The sequence below is a fragment of the Thalassophryne amazonica genome, chromosome 6 (assembly GCF_902500255.1).
Source record: "Thalassophryne amazonica chromosome 6, fThaAma1.1, whole genome shotgun sequence".
Taxonomy (NCBI): Eukaryota; Metazoa; Chordata; class Actinopteri; order Batrachoidiformes; family Batrachoididae; genus Thalassophryne; species Thalassophryne amazonica.
Window position 1 is genome coordinate 69,213,061 of NC_047108.1, and position 21,939 is coordinate 69,234,999.

The 21,939-nt window shown below is 42.6% G+C and overlaps 2 protein-coding genes across 3 annotated transcripts in view; both read left to right on the plus strand.

Annotated features, from left to right (window-relative positions):
* The first annotated feature begins 6,347 nt into the window (after positions 1-6,347).
* dnajc22 (DnaJ (Hsp40) homolog, subfamily C, member 22) lies at positions 6,348-8,622 on the plus strand. Of its 2 annotated transcripts, none has more exons than XM_034172414.1 (4): positions 6,348-6,644; positions 6,958-7,564; positions 7,931-8,223; positions 8,411-8,622. In XM_034172414.1, exons 2-4 carry the CDS (start codon positions 7,009-7,011, stop codon positions 8,585-8,587), a joined length of 1,026 nt encoding a protein of 341 aa, XP_034028305.1. In that variant the 5' UTR covers positions 6,348-6,644; positions 6,958-7,008; the 3' UTR covers positions 8,588-8,622. The 2 variants fall into 2 exon arrangements, with proteins under 2 accessions (XP_034028305.1, XP_034028304.1); XM_034172413.1 differs by having other exon boundaries at positions 6,349-6,633.
* A 10,574-nt stretch (positions 8,623-19,196) lies between these two features.
* The window catches only part of ikzf4 (IKAROS family zinc finger 4), a 59,741-nt gene continuing 56,998 nt past the window's right edge, over positions 19,197-21,939 (plus strand). Inside the window, 1 exon segment of the mRNA XM_034172412.1 lies at positions 19,197-19,329. The gene's annotated coding sequence lies outside the window, so the exon portion shown is untranslated.

Sequence of the window (21,939 nt, forward strand, 5' to 3'; positions counted from 1 at the left end):
AGGGTAGTTGTAAAACAGCTAACTGATCACCTGCAGAGGAATGGTCTATTTGAAGAGTTTCAGTCAGGTTTTAGAATTCATCATAGTACAGAAACAGCATTAGTGAAGGTTACAAATGATCTTCTTATGGCTTCGGACAGTGGACTTATCTCTGTGCTTGTTCTGTTGGACCTCAGTGCTGCTTTTGATACTGTTGACCATAAAATTTTATTACAGAGATTAGAGCATGTCATAGGTATTAAAGGCATTGCGCTGCGGTGGTTTGAATCATATTTGTCTAATAGATTACAGTTTGTTCATGTAAATGGGGAATCTTCTTCACAGACTAAAGTTAATTATGGAGTTCCACAAGGTTCTGTGCTAGGACCAATTTTATTCACTTTATACATGCTTCCCTTGGGCAGTATTATTAGACGGTATTGCTTAAATTTTCATTGTTACGCAGATGATACCCAGCTTTATCTATCCATGAAGCCAGAGGATACGCACCAATTAGCTAAACTGCAGGATTGTCTTACAGACATAAAGACATGGATGACCTCTAATTTCCTGCTTTTAAACTCAGATAAAACTGAAGTTATTGTACTTGGCCCCACAAATCTTAGAAGCATGGTGTCTAACCAGATCGTTACTCTGGATGGCATTTCCCTGATCTCTAGTAATACTGTGAGAAATCTTGGAGTTATTTTTGATCAGGATATGTCATTCAAAGCGCATATTAAACAAATATGTAGGACTGCCTTTTTGCATTTACGCAATATCTCTAAAATCAGAAAGGTCTTGTCTCAGAGTGATGCTGAAAAACTAATTCATGCATTTATTTCCTCTAGGCTGGACTATTGTAATTCATTATTATCAGGTTGTCCTAAAAGTTCCCTAAAAAGCCTTCAGTTGGTTCAGAATGCTGCAGCTAGAGTACTGACGGGGACTAGCAGGAGAGAGCATATCTCACCCGTGTTGGCCTCCCTTCATTGGCTTCCTGTTAATGCTAGAATAGAATTTAAAATTCTTCTTCTTACTTATAAGGTTTTGAATAATCAGGTCCCATCTTATCTTAGGGACCTCGTAGTACCATATTACCCCATTAGAGCGCTTCGCTCTCAGACTGCGGGCTTACTTGTAGTTCCTAGGGTTTGTAAGAGTAGAATGGGAGGCAGAGCCTTCAGCTTTCAGGCTCCTCTCCTGTGGAACCAGCTCCCAATTCAGATCAGGGAGACAGATACCCTCTCTACTTTTAAGATTAGGCTTAAAACTTTCCTTTTCGCTAAGGCTTATAGTTAGGGCTGGATCGGGTGACCCTGGACCATCCCTTGGTTATGTTGCTTTAGACGTAGACTGTGTTTCATAATTATTGTATGGCCTTGCCTTGCAATGTGGAGCGCCTTGGGGCAACTGTTTGTTGTGATTTGGCGCTATACAAGAAAAAAGTTGATTGAAGTTGATTGATATATAATATTTAAATATTGTAAAAATGTGAATTTTTTTTAATTAGGTAGTTTTCAGAAAGTGGACATTTTATATATTCTAGACTCAGTACACTCACTCATCTTCAACTGCTTATCTGGGATCAGGTAGTGGGGGCAACAGCTCCAGCAGGGGACCCCAAACTTCCTTTTCCTGGGTCGCATTAAGCACATCTGACTGGGGGATACTGAGGCGTTCTCAGGCCAGCATGGTGATATAATCTCTTCACCTAGTCCTGGGTCTTCCCCTGGGTCTCCTCTCACATGGATGTGCCTGGAACACCTCCCGATAGGGAGGCACCCAGGGGGCATCCTTACCAGATGCCCAAACCACGTCAGCTGGTGCTTTTCAACGCGACGGAGCAGCGGCTCTACTCCGAGCTGCTCGTGGATGACCAATCTCCTTACTTTACCTCTAAAGGAAACCCCTGGGACTTTGCCACTGCAGAGTTGTTTGACTACCTCAGTGACTTCTACCAGGGAAATTGATGATGATCCCCCATCTGATTCCAGCTCTGCCTCTACTATAGCGGGCACTCCAGTCTGATGTAGGAGTTTCTCAAAGTGTTCCTTCCAATGCCCAATTACCTCCTCAGTTGAGGTCAAGAGAGTCCCATCCTTACTGTGGACAGCTAGGATGGTTCCCCGTTTTCCCCTCCTGAGGTGTCTCACGGTCCGCCAGAAGCACCTTGGTGCAGACCAAAAGTCCTTCTCCACGATTACTCTGAACTCCTCCCACACCCGCAGCTTTTCCTCCCCACAGCAAAGGCTGCTGCCCTTCGGGCCCGTTGGTACCTTGCAGCTGCCTCCGGAGTCCTTCGAGATAACATAGAACTCCTTCTTCAGTAGGTTACCTGACCACTGGTGTCCACCACGGTGTTTGAGGGTTGCTGCTCCTTGAGGCACCTAAGACCTTCATTTCACAGCTCCCCACTGCAGCTTCAGCAATAGAAGCTTTGAACATTGCCCATTTTGGTTCAATGCCTCCAACCGACACAGGGATGCCAGAAAGGCTCCGTCAGAGGTGTGAATTGAAGATCTGTCGGACAGTGGGCTCCTCCATATGTTCCCAGTTCACCTGCACTATGCATTTGAGCTTACCAGGTCTATCCAAAGTCCTCCCCACCCTCTGATCCAACTCACCACCAGATGGCAGTCACTTGACAGCTCTGCCCCTCTCTTCACCCGAGCATCCACAACATGCTGCCTCAGATCAGATGATGCAATCACAAAATTGATCATCAGCCTTTGGCCTACAGTGCTGTGGTATCATGTGCGCTTATGAGCATCCTTATGTTCAAACATGGTGTTCATTATGGACAGCCCATGACTAGCAGAGAAGTCCAATAACAAATGAATAGGAAGGCCGTCCGTCTCAATCACGCCTCTCCAAGTGTCTCCACTGGAGCCCATACAGAACTCTGTTCAGGGACTCCAAGAAGGCCGAATAATCTGAACTGCCATTTGGTGCATACACACAAACAACAGCCAGATTTTCAGGCCCTGTCCCCTTCTTTCCTGGAACGTCACTTTTATTTTGAAGATCTGATAGTCTCAGCACAATTGGTGTTAATATTCTGAAACACACCCATGGTGTCAACTATCAGAGTGTTTACGGAAAGATCTTAAACCAGATCAGGCTGTGGGACAGCTTCAAGGGGGTCTGCCTTGGCATCTTCAACTGCTCTTCCCAGCTCTTCACAATCTTCGTAGCAATTAACACTCCACACGTAACTTGATGACCTTGTCTCAGACGTGCACTTTCATTTTTTCCATCCAGATCGAAAAAGCCTTTAGCTTAAGCTTCTTCATTTTGTCCCAGACTGAGAAACTTGATGTAGAGATAAAATGTTCAAACATGAACTCCTCAAAGCACTTCTATCCTTTAACTGCAAAATGCAGAATATCATGTTTTGCCTCATCTGACACAAGCACTGGTGAAACTAAATGCCTCAAAGGTGTTTTCTCTATGAATGGATTGTCTCTCCACACTGCAACTCATTCAAGTGACAGGGTGTTTGCTCTTGTCCTTGCTACAATCTCTCTTGAGATACTACAGTGACCATATCTGAACTGACAGGATTGTTGAAACAAAACAGGAAATGTCTCTTCACAATGTCTCTACAACTGAAATAAATAATAAAAATAAATTCCCGCTGCCTGGTACATATTTGATAAGATAACTGCAAAAGTTGGAGCTGTATTGGCCGAGAAAACAGCAGAGATTGAAAGAGAAATGCAGTAATGACTGAGATAGGTGCAGGGATCAGTGTTGAGCATCCAAAGGTGGAGAGAGACCCCAGTTGTTGAGCCTAAAGTCAGAAAAAAAGCACTTCTGGTTGGTTACTCATTTACTCACTCACTCATCTTCAACTGCATACTCCAATTAAAGGTCACGTGGGATTGGAGCGTATCCCAGCAGTCATAGGACATGAGGTAGGATGAACCCTGGACAGGAGTCTGTCACAACGCCACACACAAATGGACAAACTCAGTCACACTCGCATCGTGTATACGGTCAATTTAATGTCACCCATTCACCTAACCTGCATGTCTTTGGAACCCACATGGAGGGAACCCACACAAACACAGGGAGAGCATGTAAACTCTACAAGTGTATGAAAAAAAATCCCAGTTCATTTATTAGTAATTGGAGCGGGCTGCGGCCTCAACTTTCTTTACCTAAATTCTGGGGTCTTTTAGTGAAGTTTAGGGCTAGTGGCCGGCGATCACCTTAGTATTTCTCTGTTTTTCTTGTTGTTTAATGCTGGCAAATTATACAGTATTTTTTGTCTTTCTGATGCCTGATTCTGTTTTTTCTCTCTGTTTAAGGTGCAGCTCCATCCAGAGATGGGAGTTGTATTTGTGTTGGTGATCCTCCTGTCCTGTGCGCCAATAGCATTTCTTGTATATTCGTCCGTGAATTGTTCTGTGAATTGTTCTGTAATTTATGTTTGTAGCATGGCCCAAGCAGAGGGTCACCCCTTTGTGTCTGGTCTGCTTGAGGTTTCTTCCTCAGAGGGAGTTTTTCCTTACTACTGTTGCTCTGGGGGTTGGTAAGGTTAGACCTTACCTGTGTGAAGCACTTTGAGGCAACTCTGTTGTGATTTGGCGCTATATAAATGAAAATAAATTGAAAAATTTAAATTGAAAAAAGCCCAGGAACAGAATGTATCATTCATCACAATTTAGTGTCATAAGTGTAACTGTAACATTTACATAGAATTTCCATCCACCTAACTGGTCATTGGCCGTCATCACCAGATGCAGATGTGCTTGGGGCAAGTTCAAGAAACTGCTCCCCATCCTCACCTCCAAGTATGTCACACCCAAGATGCGAGGGAGGTTGTACACCACCTGTGTGCACTCAGCGCTGTTGTACGCAAGCGAGACCTGGGCGCCAAAAGCTGAGGACCTGCAATGACTGCAGCGGAATGATCAAGTGATGGTACTGTGTACTGTGCTCCCGAAGCGTCCGCTGGTACGGTCACGTCATGCGTGCGAGGAAGACCCAAGGACGAGGAAGACCCAAGAAGACCTGGTCTGACTGTGTCAAGGCTGACATGAAAGTGAGCAACCTGGCCAGCACTAATCCGCTGGACCGAGTTGCTTGGAGGGCCTCTGTACGAGGAACTAGTCACCTGCTGCCTACCCTGACCCCAGGGACTCGCTCTCCTCCAGCAACCAGAAGCCGACGGCGGACAGCCGCAGCAGTAAATAATCCCAGGATATGATGACAATGATGATGATGACTAATGCAGTGCCCAGCCCCTCTCAATAGTTCTGCCACACTTTTGCGACCCTCACTGCAATCCACATACAAGTTGTGCAGTGTTTGCTGGCGGCTTTTGGTGGCCTTCTTCACGCGGGTCACGGGTGGCTCTCGAGAATCCCGCACAAGGTCAACCTGGACAAGGGCTTGGTCCTTCTGCAAGCTCTCAATTGCTTTCCAGATGGTGGGATGTTGGGATCTGTCATTTATAGTGTGAAATTGTTGCACATATTTTTTTTTTAATAGGAGAAAAATGTTGACATTATGCAGGCATGGAATTGTTGGATTTTGACTGTGATGGGTGTTTAACCCATGAAGCTAAAACAATGTCTGTGTAAGTACATGCAACAAAAACATAAATGCAACACTTGTTTTCACTGCTATTTTCCATGAGTTCAAGTAAAAGATCTAAGACCTTCTTCTATTTATGCAAAAAGGTGTCTATCTCTTAATTTTTTTTTCACAAATTTATAAAAACAATGTGTTATTGAGTACTCCACCTTTCCCAAAATGACCCATCCACCTGGCAAATGTGTGGGATTCAAGATGCAAACTGAACATCATAATTATTGCACAAATGGGCCTTGGACTGTCACAATAAAAGTCCACTATAAAATGTGCAGTTTTATCGCAAAAACACAATGATACAAATGTTATAGGTTTTGATGGAGTGTGCAATTACAGGAATGTGATCTACTTGAGGTTTGTTCCTATAAACAAAAAATGCCTGAGAGAGATTTTCATACTGCTGTAGCCAGAGGTGGGCCAAAGGCACTGTCAAGTCATTCTCAAGTCATCAATCTGCAAGTCCCAAGTCAAGTCTCATGTCAGTTTGCAAACAATTGGTGGTCATTATGACTTGAGACTTGACTTGGGACTTGCTGATTCATGACTTGGTGACTTTGTCCCACCTCTGGTTGTAGCAAATGTGTGCTTGCTCATGTGTGGAGCCTTGGGGTGAAATTTGTTGTGATTTACTGCTGTATAAATAAATTGAAACTGAAATTGAAGGGCCTCTTCAACAACACTTTCAATTCACCTTATGCTCTCTTATATGATGTGAACATTTTGGATTTTAGAACTGTACTTTCTTGGAAATCAGTGGCACCACAGATTTGAGGACCACAAGGTTCAGAGTTTGTTCTGGCAGTTATAATAATTTTTAAACTAAATTTCAGCATTTTCTCTTTTTTTGTCTAAATGCATTAAAATAAAATAGAAGACAATGAGCATAACTGCCCAACCCCCCGCAGGCAGAATTGTGTACAGCTATCACTGCTCAGGCTGTGACCTCAGTTTCATTGTCATGAGCCAAAGTTCATGTTGCTCTTCCAACTGCATGGAACTTTAATCGACAGAACGGACAAGAGAGGACTTATCAAAATAAGGAAACAACACGTATATGCGCAGTAAGTCGTGTGGTGTTATGTGGTTAGGAAAATGCAAATAGCCTGAAAATGTTTCCAAGTACCTGTGCAAAATATTGGTGGAGAGACTGGAGCATAATTATTGACTTTGTGTTTAACAATATGTGAATATATGTGACTACAGTGTATTGCACTGGTACGTAAATTGAATTAAAAGGTTGACACGAATATTCACTCCAAGGTTAATATAGAAAGAGCGCCTCTGTGGCTTTAACTTTGTTTTTTTCTAAGCAGCAATAAATTGGCATAGTTTGGACTTGGAGGTAAGACTAAACTATTTGTTATTTCATTGCAGGTCCTGTACGATGACTCATCAGCACACAAACTGTTAAACTGAAAGTGGAGTATGGTAAAAAGTGTAATGGTAACCTATACCCTGTGGGCTCTTGGCGGTCTTTTGGGCCTTCACCACTTTTACCTAGGAAGAGATAGTCACGCTCTGTTATGGATGCTAACACTAGGAGGGTTTGGGTTTGGCTGGATCAGAGAGGTCATACGTATTCCAGTGTACGTTGATGAGGCCAATAAACAGGAAGCAGCAGAGAGAAAGTGGAAACGATCCCCAACCATGGCTCCTCCACCTCCAAGCCCTGTCAGATTTGCTGGGCAGGTGTGTGTTGGGATCTACTTCGGCACTGTGGCCCTGATAGGACTTAACACCCTCAGTTTCTTCTATCTAATTGTTCTGCCTTTGTTTGTGGGTGCGGGGGTACATCTGGTGTCAAACGTTGGTCATCAGACTTCAGATCTCCAAAAAACTCTCATTGCCTCTGTCATAACCTCTTCTATATTCTACGGCAGCAACCTGTCACCTCTGCCCATTAGCCTGGCAGCCAGTATCACTGCTGCACAACACCGGCGGTACAAACCTCCACATACCCATGGCAGCACACAACCTTTAGGTGAGATGCTCTTTCTACAACACCTAGTGGAACAATGTCACAATGTAATCACACTTACAAAACGTTTTTGGTCTGGTCAAAGAGCATGTGCTGGTACTGCACCTTTCCATATTTGTAATTATTACTGGGTCCCAAATGCCATACGATAGACCAGTATTTCCTATCTCCCAAAAGTAGCCATTTATCTGTCACAGCCTTAGTCCTGGGCAAGACATTAAACTGCATCCAGGACTGCATGTGGTCCTCAATCTCTAGAGAATTCCTTATAGAGTTTGGGTGAGATTGACATTCCAACCACCCTTGCAGAGCTCAAAACTGCATCCATTAAAAGTCTATGAGAAATAAATCTTTCTGTCTTTTGCCCAGGTCCAAGGCTTTATAAGCTTAGTCTTGCTTGGTTGGCCTTCTCTGCTCCCCTGGGTTACTGTGTGTTCCACAACACCACAGCCACACTGTACTACCTGTCCGACTGCGTCGCAGCACTGCTGGATTTTTTCTGGTTTTTCCCTTGGCTCCGAACTACGCTAGAGTACATTCTTTTAATGCCTTACCGGATCCTGTGTGCCTTGACTGGAGGAGGGTACTACGAAGATGCTTGGAGGAAGATGCTGGAGATATTGCTCAAAGAATACACAGAGAGAGAAAAAGAGGCACTACAGGTGAGCAAAAGGTGGATTTAACTTATCACATTTGTGACATCTTAAAAAAAATTACCGTATTGCAATGCAAAGTCTAATGTGGTAACACTGCCAACGTTGTGGATGTACAGAATATGATTTGCACCCATAATACAACATATTATCTGAGCAAAATTTAACAAATGACATGAACATATGTGCATTGTAGGTGTTGTCCCTGGAAGCAGAGGCCTCTCTTGAAGAGATAACTCACAGCTATAGGGAGCTGGCTAAGACGTGGCATCCAGACCACAATCCAAGCAAGGATGCAGAGACAATGTTTGTGAAGATAAATGAAGCTTATGACCTCCTCCTACGGCGCCATAAACCAAATCGCTTCAAATAGATGTTCTCTGTCCAAAAAAATCTGAATAAATAGTGAAGAAACATAATGATATCCAGTCCAGTTCAAAGGGATCGCTGTGCGGTTTCAATGAAAATGTGTGTCAGTCATAAGCTATGGCCTTCACAGTCACTAAATCTCAAACCCAGCTGACCACCAATGGGAGATTTTGGAATGAAATGTGAGACGTCTTTCCGCCACCATTATTAAAACAGAAAATGAAAGAATATCTTTTGAAAGAACAATGTTCCATCCCTCGAGTAGAGTTCCAGAACCTTATTAAACTAATGTCAATATGCACTGAAGCTGGTCTGGCAACACGTTTTGGCACAACTTCATACTAAAATGCTTCATGTTGGTTTTTATTTTATTTTGTCACTTGTCTACTCTTGTATTTCCTGTTTTACACACACGAGTTGCCACCTTATAGGATAACAAGAGTTTGCTGCCATCTAGTGGCTCTGCAGCTGTAATCCAACGATTTCCTAACTTCTGTTTGCTTACTGCGAAAAGCTTTACAACCACTGTTGTGCAAAAATTCAAGTGATCTGAATAAAACCTGAGATATGATTCCAAGATGGAAATGTAGACTTTTGTCAGTACTGATGTACACTGGTGTCCAAACGTTTGTGAACCCTTGAGCTGGTACACATCTGAATTTTGTAACGACACCAAATTTAAAAAATATAATTCAGGCTTACTTATTTTAAAACATCTAAAGTGATGTCCTTTAAACTCACAGTGAAAACTAATAACTGCAACATACAGTAAGTAAAATAAAAAGATAAAAGTCAAAACAATGGAGAGTATAATGTTTAAGAAATGCAAACAGCGTGGTGCTGTATGGTAAATCTATTTGGAGGAAACATTTCTCCAGAACTGAGTGACAGTGCAACAGGCACACTAGTAAGGAAAGCCACCAAGATATCCTTGACAACTCAGTTGTTGAGAAGTGCCTCCTTCAGTCAGATTTACCATACAGCATCACACTGTTTCTTAAGAGTAAGTCCTTTTGGCTGCTCCCTTGTTTGCACTCGGGGTTGCCCCAGCAAATCCAAGGTGGATCTGCATGTTGAATTGGCACAGGTTTTACGCCGGATGCCCTTCCTGACGCAACTCCACATTACATGGAGAAATATGGCAGGGGTGGGATTTGAACCTGGAACCTTCTGCACTGAAACCAAGCACATTAACCACATGGCCACGACCCCTGCACATCTTCCATTATACGAGGGCTGTCAATAAAGTATAGGTCCTTTTTATTTTTTTCAAAAACTATATGGATTTCATTCATGTTTTTACGTCAGACATGCTTGAACCCTCGTGCGCATGCGTGAGTTTTTCCACGCCTGTCGGTGACGTCATTCGCCTGTGAGCACTCCTTGTGGGAGGAGTCGTCCAGCCCCTCGTCGGAATTCCTTTGTCTGAGAAGTTGCTGAGAGACTGGCGCTTTGTTTGATCAAAATTTTTTCTAAACCTGTGAGACACATCGAAGTGGACACGGTTCGAAAAATGAAGCTGGTTTTCAGTGAAAATTTTAACAGCTGATGAGAGATTTTGAGGTGATTCTGTCGCTTTAAGGACTTCCCACGGTGCGAGACGTCGCTCAGCGCTCTCAGGCGGCGTCATCAGCCTGTTCAAGCTGAAAACCTCCACATTTCAGGCTCTATTGATCCAGGACGTCGTGAGAGAACAGAGAAGTTTCAGAAGAAGTCGGTTTCAGCATTTTATCCGGATATTCCACTGTTAAAGGAGATTTTTTTAATGAAAGACGTGCGGACGGGTCCGCGCGTCGGGACGCAGCCGACGCGGTGCGGCGGCACAGGAAAAACACCTCCGTGTTGATAACCATTTGTAAAATCCAGGCGGCTTTTGATGGCTTTCAGTGGAGTGAGTATATGAGAAATTGTTTAACAGCAGGACATGTTCCAACTTGTCCTTAAGGCTTTCAACAGAGGTGTTTTTCCTGTGGCGGAGCGTCGCGGCGGCTGCGTCCCGATGCGCGGACCCGTCCGCACGTCTTTCATTAAAAAAATCTCCTTTAACAGTGGAATATCCGGATAAAATGCTGAAACCGACTTCTTCTGAAACTTCTCTGTTCTCTCACGATGTCCTGGATCAATAGAGCCTGAAATGTGGAGGTTCTCAGCTTGAACAGGCTGACGACGGCGGCTGAGAGCGCTGAGCGACGTCTCGCACTGTGGGAAGTCCTTAAAGCGACAGAATCACCTCAAAATCTCTCATCAGCCGTTAAAATTTTCACTGAAAACCAGCTTCATTTTTCGAACCGTGTCCACTTCGATGTGTCTCACAGGTTTAGAAAAAATTTTGATCAAACAAAGCGCCAGTCTCTCAGCAACTTCTCAGACAAAGGAATTCCGACGAGGGGCTGGACGACTCCTCCCACAAGGAGTGCTCACAGGCGAATGACATCACCGACAGGCGTGGAAAAACTCACGCATGCGCACGAGGGTTCAAGCATGTCTGACGTAAAAACATATGAATGAAATCCATATAGTTTTTGAAAAAAATAAAAAGGACCTATACTTTATTGACAGACCTCGTATAGCCATCTTTCTTTAGACAAGTCAAAGGATGGATATTTGAGCCTTTCCAAATCCCTGAAGATGTCATGGAGTTAATTTACATGAATTATCACCCTGTTTCTTAATAATTCATGTAAATGAACTCCATGACATCTTCAGGGACTTGGAAATGCTCAAGTATCCATCCTTTGACTTGTCTAAAGAAAGGTGGCTGTATAACGGATAATATAGTTGTGTTATACTTAAGGGTGTGTATACTTTTGCACTTTGCACGGCATTGTTCTTTTATATTTTTATTACGGTCCACCAATGCCAAGCCACATTCTGCACGTTACAACAGTGTGGCTTCGTAGTAGACTGGCCTGCCTGCAGTCCAGACCTGTCGTCCATTGAAAATGTGTGGCACATTATGAAGCGCAAAATACGACAACGGAGATCCCGGACTGTTGCACAACTGAAGTCGTACATCAAGCAAGAATGGGAAGGAATTCCACCTACAAAGCTTCAACAATTAGTATCCTCAGTTCCCAAACGCTTACTGAGTGTTGTTAGAAGGAAAGGTGATGTAACACAGCGGTAAACATACCACTGTCCCAGCTTTTTTGAAACATGTTGCAGGCATCCATTTCAAAATGAGCAAATATTTGCACAAAAACAATAAAGTTTATCAGTTTGAACATTAAATATCTTGTCTTTGTGGAGTATTCAGTTGAATAGAGGTTGAAGAGGTGTTGTGTGGGCCGCTGAAGAGGAGGTACTGCTGGCCCACCATCACCAGAGGGCGCCCTGCCTGGAGTGCGGGCTCCAGGCACCAGAGGGCGCCGCCGCCTCACGGGAGCAGCCTCGGTGACAGCTGTCACCCATCACCTGAGACAGCTGACGGCAATCATCAGTGGGGTATATCAGCAGGACGGCATCTCCACCTCATTGCCGAGATATCGTTTCTACCAGAGAGGTAACATATCAAAGCCTACTGAGTACACAGTTTTGACTGAGCTAGTTATTGGTTTACTGTTCCAACGAGAGGTGGAGGTACCTTTCCTGCCGTTCGGAGTTCTGGGTGCAAACGCGCCCCCATCTAACTGTTCTTTTTCCCTCGCCAGCAGTACCAGGTCCGACACGCGGAGGCAGTGGCCACCTGGGAGTTCGGGACTTGGCGGCTCCAGTATTCCCGGGGTCCTGTGGCGGAGGAAGCCGTGTGGTTCCGGTCTTACCTTGGAGAGGCGTCTCCTATCTTCGAGCCTGCCCACACGAAACCTTTGTGTATTGACTTTGGTCCATTTCTGTAATTGGTTGTATTCGTTGTGCACATTCACAACAGTAAAGCGTTGTTATTTTGACTTACTCCATTGTCCGTTCATTTGCGCCCCCTGTTGTGGGTCCGTGTTCCTACACTTTCCCAACAAGAGGATTTGCAAATCATAGTATTCTGTTTTTATTTACATTTTACACAACGTCCCAACTTCATTGGAATTGGGGTTGTAGTACCAAAGACGTCTACTTGTCACATTAGGTATCACCTAATTTATAAGAATATCAACGATTCATAAATTACTAGGTACAGATGGAATCTAGCAAGCTTATAAGAAGTGTGCCCATCTACATCATAAATTTGTCTCTGTTTTCAGCCCTTCAATTTGTATATAGTGTCTTTCTTTGGTAACTGTGTGCCTTGTTTATTTATTATTTATCTGATTTTTTTTTTTTCGGCACCAAGAAGGAGGAGGACTAAGCTCCAATTTTGTTGTGCTAATGTAGACTGTATGACTGTGCAATGACAATAAAGATTCTTGATTGAGTCTTGATTCTACCAGGAGGGTAGCTTGAAGTTAACATGTTTTTAAGATGACAGAATGATGAAAAAGACTTTACTGAACATGTGTTTTCTTAAACTGGATACATGCAAATTTTCATTAAATTTGATTTAGAGTAAGACAGCAATGGTGGCCAAATGTGCTTATTTCCAGTGTGGAAGGTTCCAGGTTCAAGGCCAGCCCTGCTCAGTCTCTGTGTAATGTGTAGCTGCATCAGGAAAGGGTATCTAATGTAAAACGTGTGCCATACCTTGGACCTGAGTGAAAACAAGGGACACACCCAAGGGTCTTACTTTTTTATTTTAAACATTAAATATCTTGTCTTTGTGGTGTATTCAATTGAATATACTGTATGTTGAAGAGGATTTGCAAATCATTGTATTCTGTTTTTATTTACATATTACACAACATCCCAACTTCATTGGAATTGGGGTTGTAAATAAAAACAATACAATGATTTGCAAATGCTCTTCAACTTATATTCAATTGAATACACCACAAAGACAAGATATTTAATGTTCAAACTGATAAACTTTGTTGTTTTTGTGCAAATATTTGCTCGTTTTGAAATGAGCAAAAGTAGAACAATATGGGAAAGACATCCTCTTCCTGTAGGTCTGTATCTTGAGCAGGACATCATCAAGAAGCCAGCAGGCATAACTAATGAAGCACAAGGAGACAACATTGAAGCGTTGGAAGGATTTGCAGTGCTGAGTTGCTACATCCACCTAACACAGCTAATTTTGTCCAAACTGGTGACCACCAAGGCAGGCCTGTGATTCTCTCTTTGAGTCATTCCACAGATGGAATACAAATTATGTCCCATCATTTGTATAAATGGAATTTACAACACATCTAAAATACATTTATACCAGTGTGAAGAGTGAAAATAGTACTACCATTTGAAGAAAAGAAATTAGAATAGAATAAAATAACTCTTTATTGTCCACTGAGGTGGAAATTGTCTTCAGCTCACCAGCACAAAAAAGACAACACTAAAATACAAACATCGTCATACATAAAAACATATAATAGACACAATCAAACAAAGATAAGATATAGTGAAATACATAGGAATAAAAGAAGTAAAATAAGATCTAGTAAGGTAAATAAAACATAAAATAAGATCTAGTAAAATAAATAAAACAGAAGCTTAATAATGGAAGTTGTTTTTTAAATGAACCAAAACAATAGGCATGTTTGTTTGTATTGTTTTGTGTGACCCTCCTGACTAATTTTGAAAGTCGGTATTAAAAAAAATCCGACAAAATATTTAACGGGGAGAAGGAGTAGGATTAGGTTATGTTTAAGGTTGGGGTTGGGGGTAGGAGTAGGGTTAGTAACAGAGTAAAAAAAAAAACCCGAAAATTTGACTCATTTCGTTACGGAGGACGGAAAAAAAAAGTGAGACTGGGCTGTTCATTGATGAAATACCTTCACAGTTATGTGAATTTAAATGTATATCATTATTAACACATACTATTTGTTTAAAAAAATGTTTATTGTATTTACTAAAAATCAATGTTGAGCAATATCCCACACACATGCAACCCTGTTATCAAACCAACAACACCGTTTCACAAGTGGAACATTCCATAAATCAAAGTCATAACTCGGGAAGTACCTGTTTATATGTCACATCCTTCTTGCAGCGTGGGTTGGACAAATGTAAGTACCCGCTCTTTAAGTTCTCCATTTTCAGAAGAATTTCAGTGTTGCCTGCTATTGTAAACCCTAATAATGCAACCCTGTTACCAACATTACTATTATAAACATTAAAAATGATCTAATTTTAATAGACAAAAATAAGTGATTATCCACAGTTAACATACTATACTATGTGATCTATAGCTAGATAACACTTCATGAGTAATAGCCCTCTGCAGGCTACTCTGTAACCTTGTTGACTGCAGCTGAAAAACGGTTGTGAAATGTCTGTATTAATGCATATTCATCTGAATTGTAATAAAATGACTTGAAACCCATTAAAATCTAAGTAGATTGGGTCAGGCCAACTAGAATTTTTAAGTTAAGGATCTGTTCTGAATAGAGTAGAAACCATTTCCTTTTGATTCTGTTCTTTGTATTCACATTCACCAACAGGGGCAGGGGTGGTGGACAAACGGTTAGTGCGCTTCTTGCCAGCACAGAAGATTCACGGTTTTAAGCCACCCTTGCCTGCTCTCCAAATAATGTGGAGTTGCATAAAACTTGCACCAAATCAACATGCAGATCCACCTTGGATCTCCTGTGGTTAAGAAAAACAAGGGAGAAGCCTCAGGCACTTATTATTCACATATGCCAAACACATCAGATAGCACTGGTTCACCTAACCTGTTTAATTTTATGATATGCAAGATAAATTTATATATATTTCCTTGTAAGTGCAGCATTAGGCCTAAAAAGTACATTAACTAATAAGGTAAGTGAAAACTCATCCAGAGTAAAAATATGTGTAAACAATCTTTGTAGGCCACTGGGTTTACAATTGGATGCACAGAGTACATCCCTCTGTGTCAAGCTTTTTTTTAAAAAAATAATAAGTTAACAGTATATTGTTCTGGGTCTCAAAGTAATTATTTCTTATGCGAAATTCTTAGTAATAGTCATCCTGTTGTGAAAGTGTCGTGACACGGACCCACAACAGGGGGCGTTAATGAACGGACAATGGATAAGCCAAAAATAACAATTTAATGTTGTGAATCGCACAACGACGTACAGACAATAACAATATGGTGGAATGTCAATTATACACCAGGTGACGTGTGGGCAGGCTCGACGATAGAAGACGCCTGGCGAGAGAAGAGCCGGATCCCACACAGCTTCCACCACCAACGGAGCTGAAGAACACCGGAGCCGCCAAGCCCTGTGCCCCAGGTGGCCACTGTCTTCAGCAGTCAGACCCGGTACTGCTGGCAGAGAACAGAGACAGTCCTGATGAGTGTGAGTTCGCACACTCAGTAATCCCACAGTCTGTATACAGTTAGGAGGGAGAACCTCCACCTCCAATCACACACTCATGCAGCTCCTGTGAAACCACTTATCTGTTTTGGGGTGTGAGGCGAAGCCGTCGCAGTCCACACCAAACGCCAACACCGCAGATAAGGATACCGTCACGGGAAAACGGCTGCAAATGAGATCAGACTATTAGTCACAGTTAAGCTTAGCAGAGAACTTACCTGAATGGTAGCTGATTTCTCGGCAGGGAGGTGGAGTTGCAGTCCGGCCTTTATGGTGGTGGTGATGAGTAGTGGATGAGTGACAGCTGGTACAGATGATGAGTGACAGCTGTCACTCCCGGTCGCTCCGACGACCTCTCGTGCTTGAAGCCCGCACTTCAAGCAGGGCGCCATCTTGTGGTGGTGGGCCAGCAGTACCTCCTCTTCAGCGGCCCACACAACACATCCGTTTTAGAAAAGGGGTAACATAATCTATTTTGTACAAGAAAATGTCTCTGTATGCTATTTGGCAAAACATGGAAAATACATTAGGAATATGTCTATTTTTGATATTATTAATTGCTGGTGAGGGTGGCATGGTGGCTTAGTGGTTAGCAGTAAGAAGATCGTGGGGTCCCTTCCCACCTGGTCCTTTCTGTGTGGAGTTTGCATGTTCTCCCCATTTTCACGTGGGTTCTCTCCGGATGCTCCGACTTCCTCCCACTTCCAAAGACATGCAGGTTAGGTGATCTGGAAACTTTAAATTGACCAGAGGTGTGTGTGAATGTGTTTGTCTATATGTGCCCCTGTGACAGACTGGCGTCATGTCTATTTTATACCCCGCCTCCTGCCCTGTGACTGTTAGTCTCCAACCCCCTGTGACCCTTAATTGGAGTATTGGAGTATGCAGGTATAGAAAATGAATGAATAATTGCCTATGATCAATTTGAATTATCATTATTATTATTTTAACATGCCTTTTTGACAATTATCTACATTTCTGGAAAAAGAGTTGCAAAATATAGGGTGCATTGGGGTTAAAATCATGCAACACAAAATATTTATTTTAATAACCTGAGATCTGGAAACTATTTTCTGATGATTATGTATCTAAGTTCATTGTTACAGCTTTGAAATTAAAATAAAAAAGTTTCATTTTTGAAACTCTTGAAGCCCAATTTCTGCTCAATCTGTATGACTCCCTTATTTATGAAAAGTAACCATATATGCTATGGCTAGGTGTTACATGGGGTGGGCATCCTCTTAGCCTTGTCGCTGGGGTCACGAGCAAGCATTGTGACACTTTCACACTGGATCATGCTTGGAAAATTGTTAATACCAGCCCAATATTCCATGTTCCATTCATGAAATCCTATAAGTAAGCAACCCTAAAATGCCGCAATATGTTCCCAAAGGGTGCTATATACAGGGAAAAAAAGGTTTGACCACATTACTCCGGTTCTGGCGTCCCTTGACTGGCTTCCGGTCTCTTTGATTTCGTATTTTAAAGTGTTATTATTGGCCTATAAAATTGTTCACGGACTGGCACCCCCCTACCTGGCTGGCCTGGTTGAGCCCTATGTACCGGCTCAGGCCCTGCGTTGACACGGTGCAGGCCTGCTGTGCGTCCCTAGGATGAATAAAAAGTCAGCGGGTTACAGAGCCTTTTCCCACCGCGCCCCAGGTCTGTGGAATGATCTGCCTACACAGATCTGACAATCGGACGCTGTGGAGACTTTTAAGGCTAGATATAAGACACACTTTTTCCCTGTTTTATCATTAGCATTTTATACGATTGTGTGTCTTCTTTTATTCCTTTTATTTATTTTATTCCTTTTACTTATTTATGTTTTATCATTTTTTATTGTGTTTTTAATCTTTATTTCATTTTATTCTGCCTTTTAAATGATGTTTGTGAAGCGCCTTGAGGCGACTTGTTGTGATTTGGCGCTATATAAATTAATAACAAATTTGAAATTTAACCATAGAAGCTGAGCTTAGACCTTGAAAATGACCTTGAGCACAAATTTGATGCAGGACCAGAAAACAGCTCAAATCTGTCTACTCCACACAGATTTATCATGCTGTTTGTATTTCTTAATGATTGATGTACTTCAGAACAACACAGTAGCTTAGTGGTTAGCACTGCTGCTTCACAGCAACATGGTCATGGGATTGAATCCCTCTTGTGGCCTTTCTGTGTGGAGTTTGTATGTTCTCCCTGTGTTTGCGTGGGTTCCCTCTGGGTGCTCCAGGTTCCTCCCATATCCAAAACACATGAAGGTTAGATGAATTGTACATTTTAAATTGTTTGTAGGTGTGTGTGTGGGTGCATGTGTTTCTTTGTCTACATGTGGAACTGTGACAGACTGGTGTCCTGTCCAGGCTGTACCATGTTTCACGCCCTATGACTGCTGGGATGGCTCCAGCCCGGCCCACGACCCTTAATTGGAGGAAGCAGAGGAAGCCGGAGCACCCGGAGGGAACCCACGCAAACAGGGATGAGAACATACAAACTTCACACAGAAAGGCCCCAGGTGGGAATTGATCCCATGACCTTCTTGCTGTGAGGCAACAGTGCTAACCACTAAGCACCACGGTGTCGCCCATCGACATGATTTAAAGATGAAAGTTTACACCACACAAAATTGTGAACATTTCATTAAAACTTTGTCGTGGCAGTGAGCAAAGGCAAAATTCCAAAAATTCTGCCTCTGTCCAAATACTTACGGATCTGATTTTGTGGTTTTGTGTTCGAAACCTACATATATTTGGGTTCACGTATAATTCAGGGTTTTTTTTGTTTTGTTTTTTGCAGTTTTGTAGCGGACAAAACAGCAACAACAACAAAACAACCTTCAGTTGTGGTAAACTTTGTAATCTTGTTTTTTGTACTCTATCAGATCCTCCACCCTATTAAAAGGACTGTTGTGCACTTGAATGACATTTATAAATGCGACTCCTGCACATATCACCTCCTGTATTATGCTATATTTTAATTTCTCATGCAAGAGCTGTCGTGTACGTTTTGTTGTGCGTCTAGTTCTTGAAGACAGTTTGTTCTGTTGAATGAACTACAAAGAAAAATGCAATAAAAAAATAAGACCCTGTAATCTTGTGATCTCATTTGTTTCCTCTGAGGAGGTTAAAAAACAAACAACAACAACATTTGCATTTCCAACACTATATTTACGCACAGAGTTTGCAGATTTTGGAACGATAACATTTTCAGTCACCTGCACCCCTCCATCGATGCATTCGACAATCTGTGAATCCGGCGCTCTGCAGCACAGTTGTTTGTTCGGTCTGTATCCCAGCATGGGCCCGGAAGTTGCTTGGGATTCCCAGGTAGAAAAAGGAAAAAAAATCCCGGAGATGCTGTCGTCGCCTGGGAAAACAAACAGCCATCCAGACAGTTAAAAAGGAAAACACGGATTGGTCGCCAGGTAAGGAAAAAGCTTGTCGACAGTCTCCTCGGCGCACGCTAACGTCATTCGTCGGCTCCGAATTGGCGATTTCAGGGCATGTTTTTGAGGAGTTGTAAGGCTGAATACCATTTGTCGTGTGGTCGGGTGCCATAGCAACGGCTCGTGAGAAACATTGTGCAGCTCAGGCCGGTTTGACGCGCTCGACGTCGGATGACAGCCGCGTTTAAGCGGCAACTCTGGCAACAAAATTGTGCGGCGCTGCTGTTGTCTGGATGTGATCGGACGGGGACATTAATCCGCCGAGCAGCCGCAGATATGTGGACGCTGTTAGGTAATTCAACAATCTACGTCAAAACAAAACAAAACTGGAAGGTCATTTATGCTGCCAAATTGTTTTGTTTTTACTATATGTTTTCTTTCATTATTTTGTCATGTCGCTGCGCCCTGGTGTGACTGGCGCGTATCCCGGCTGCAGCAGCGCCTGTTGCGCTTTCCGTGCGCGGCCAATGACAAGATGCTAACGCTGCCTGGCCCCGCCCCCTGTCGCTCCACACTGTTGCCATCCGTTTGTGCAGAAGGTGCAGCGCTGTACATCTGGGTCCATTGATTTTAAAAATAATATATAAAAGACAATAAAATGAGTGAAAGTGGTGTTGTACATATATTTTAATAATTTAGAATTTAAGGAAATTGACAGACATCTGCCGCCAGGGGCGCAGGAAGAAATTATTGTATCTTGAAAAGAACGTCCCTCATGCTGTATTACTGACTGCTGTCAACAGGGGGCGCATTGATTATTAGAATGTGTGATTATCTTGCAGGAAGTAAATATCTTGGGTCTCCAAAATGTTTCATAGTGATAGAATGGCATGAACAGTGTGGTCGTTCAGTGGCTCTGCGCCGCGGATGGAGTGGGATTCAAACAGCCGGCCTGCAGGCATGATGTTAGTTTTACAAACACATTATGCGCCTAATAGTCCATGGGCCAAGCAGGTTTTCAGTACCACTTAAGGGGAAAAAGCGACACTTAGAATCCAGCCTCAGTGTATCATGGCCTACACAAAAATGTATGATAGCCATCCCAGGGTGGTAGCTGTAGCCAGTTAGGGATCAATGAAGAATTACACAGAGATTTTAACTTCTGGATCTGTTCCTAAATGTTTCAAATCTGCAGTGATTAAACCATTACTTAAGAAACCTAATCTTGACCCTAGTGTATTGAAAAACTATCGGCCGATATCAACTCTATCATTTTGCTCTAAAATTCTGGAAAAGTGGTGTCACGGCAGCTCATAGACTATCTTACTGAGAATAATCTCTTTGAGCCACTGCAGTCTGCTTTTAGAAAATATCATTCCACAGAGACGGCTCTCACTAAAGTGGTGAATGATCTTCTGCTTACAATGGATTTGGACACCACTACAGTTCTGTTGCTGTTAGATCTCAGTGCTGCATTTGATACAGTGGGTCATCATATTCTACTTGATAGGCTGGAAAATCATTTTGGGATTACTGGGAGTGCCCTTGCATAGTTTTCAACATGATTAGAGCATTTTTAAAGTTTGACCTCTGTGTAATTCTTCATTGACCCCATACCTGGCTGCAGCTACCACCCTGGGATGGCTGTACTACATTTTTGTGTAGGCCATGATACACCGAGACTGGATTCTAAGTGTCGTTTTTTTTCCCCTTAAGTGGTATCGATTAGGTTAAAATTCATGACTGGCTCATGGACTATAAACACATCAGGCTTCAAAGAAACTGTATAGATTAAATTAAAAACTAACTAATGCTCCAAAGCCATTTGACCTCAGGATGTCAAACCAGTTGCATAGATTACAGACTATATATCTGTCACATACTGCACATCGTGGTTCGCTCATACGAGCTGTTCCTCCATGAGTCACCCTGATTTGTACTTATTCGTACTATGTGTGAAGGGGCCCTAAAGTTGTACACTAACACATGGTTGCAGTTCAAAAAGAAAAGAAAGAAAAACAGTATGTGCGCATGGGCATCACAAAAAAAATTGTTGGCTATTAATAATACAATAACATGCTTTTGGAGGGCGAATATCTGTCATTGCAGGCGATTGGGCATGGATGTCGGTCCTCTGAAAATGCACACTGCACGACACCTGCATGTACTTTGCATTATTATCACTTACTGAGATACACAACACGTGGAGTCACATTAACAATATTTAATTTAATTTCAAAATGCACGACATCCAGCAAACGCATACATAAAAAGTTGGCTCACTTTAGTAAGTTTGGGGTTGGTAACTCTTTCTTATCCTGGGTGAAATTACTCTATGCCTGTCCTTCAGCTATGGTACTCACAAATAATTACTATTCAAAACCGTTCCCTCTACACCATGGAACCCGTCAGGGCTGCCCCCTCAGCCCCCTCCTCTTTGTTGTGGCTATTGAGCCGCTGGCGATAGCCATAAGAAACAATCACTCTATCCATGGCATTGTTATGTTTCGGACGCGGTCGGAGCACCGACCCAGTGTTTGAAAGGACCCAGCATAAAATAAGCAGAGCACGGTTCAAAAGGTAACAGAATTTAATAAACATAACAGTGAGTGAAGTGCTAAACAACTAAAAAGTCCGCGGTCTGGTGAG

Bases quoted from the DNA above. Each gene is read 5' to 3' on its own strand.
- dnajc22 (XM_034172414.1), top strand. From the start codon at position 7,009: ATGGTAAAAAGTGTAATGGTAACCTATACCCTGTGGGCTCTTGGCGGT. The intron at 7,565-7,930 runs GTGAGATGCTCT...TCTTTTGCCCAG, and splicing joins TGGCAGCACACAACCTTTAG to GTCCAAGGCTTTATAAGCTT. The intron at 8,224-8,410 runs GTGAGCAAAAGG...TGTGCATTGTAG, and splicing joins GAGAAAAAGAGGCACTACAG to GTGTTGTCCCTGGAAGCAGA.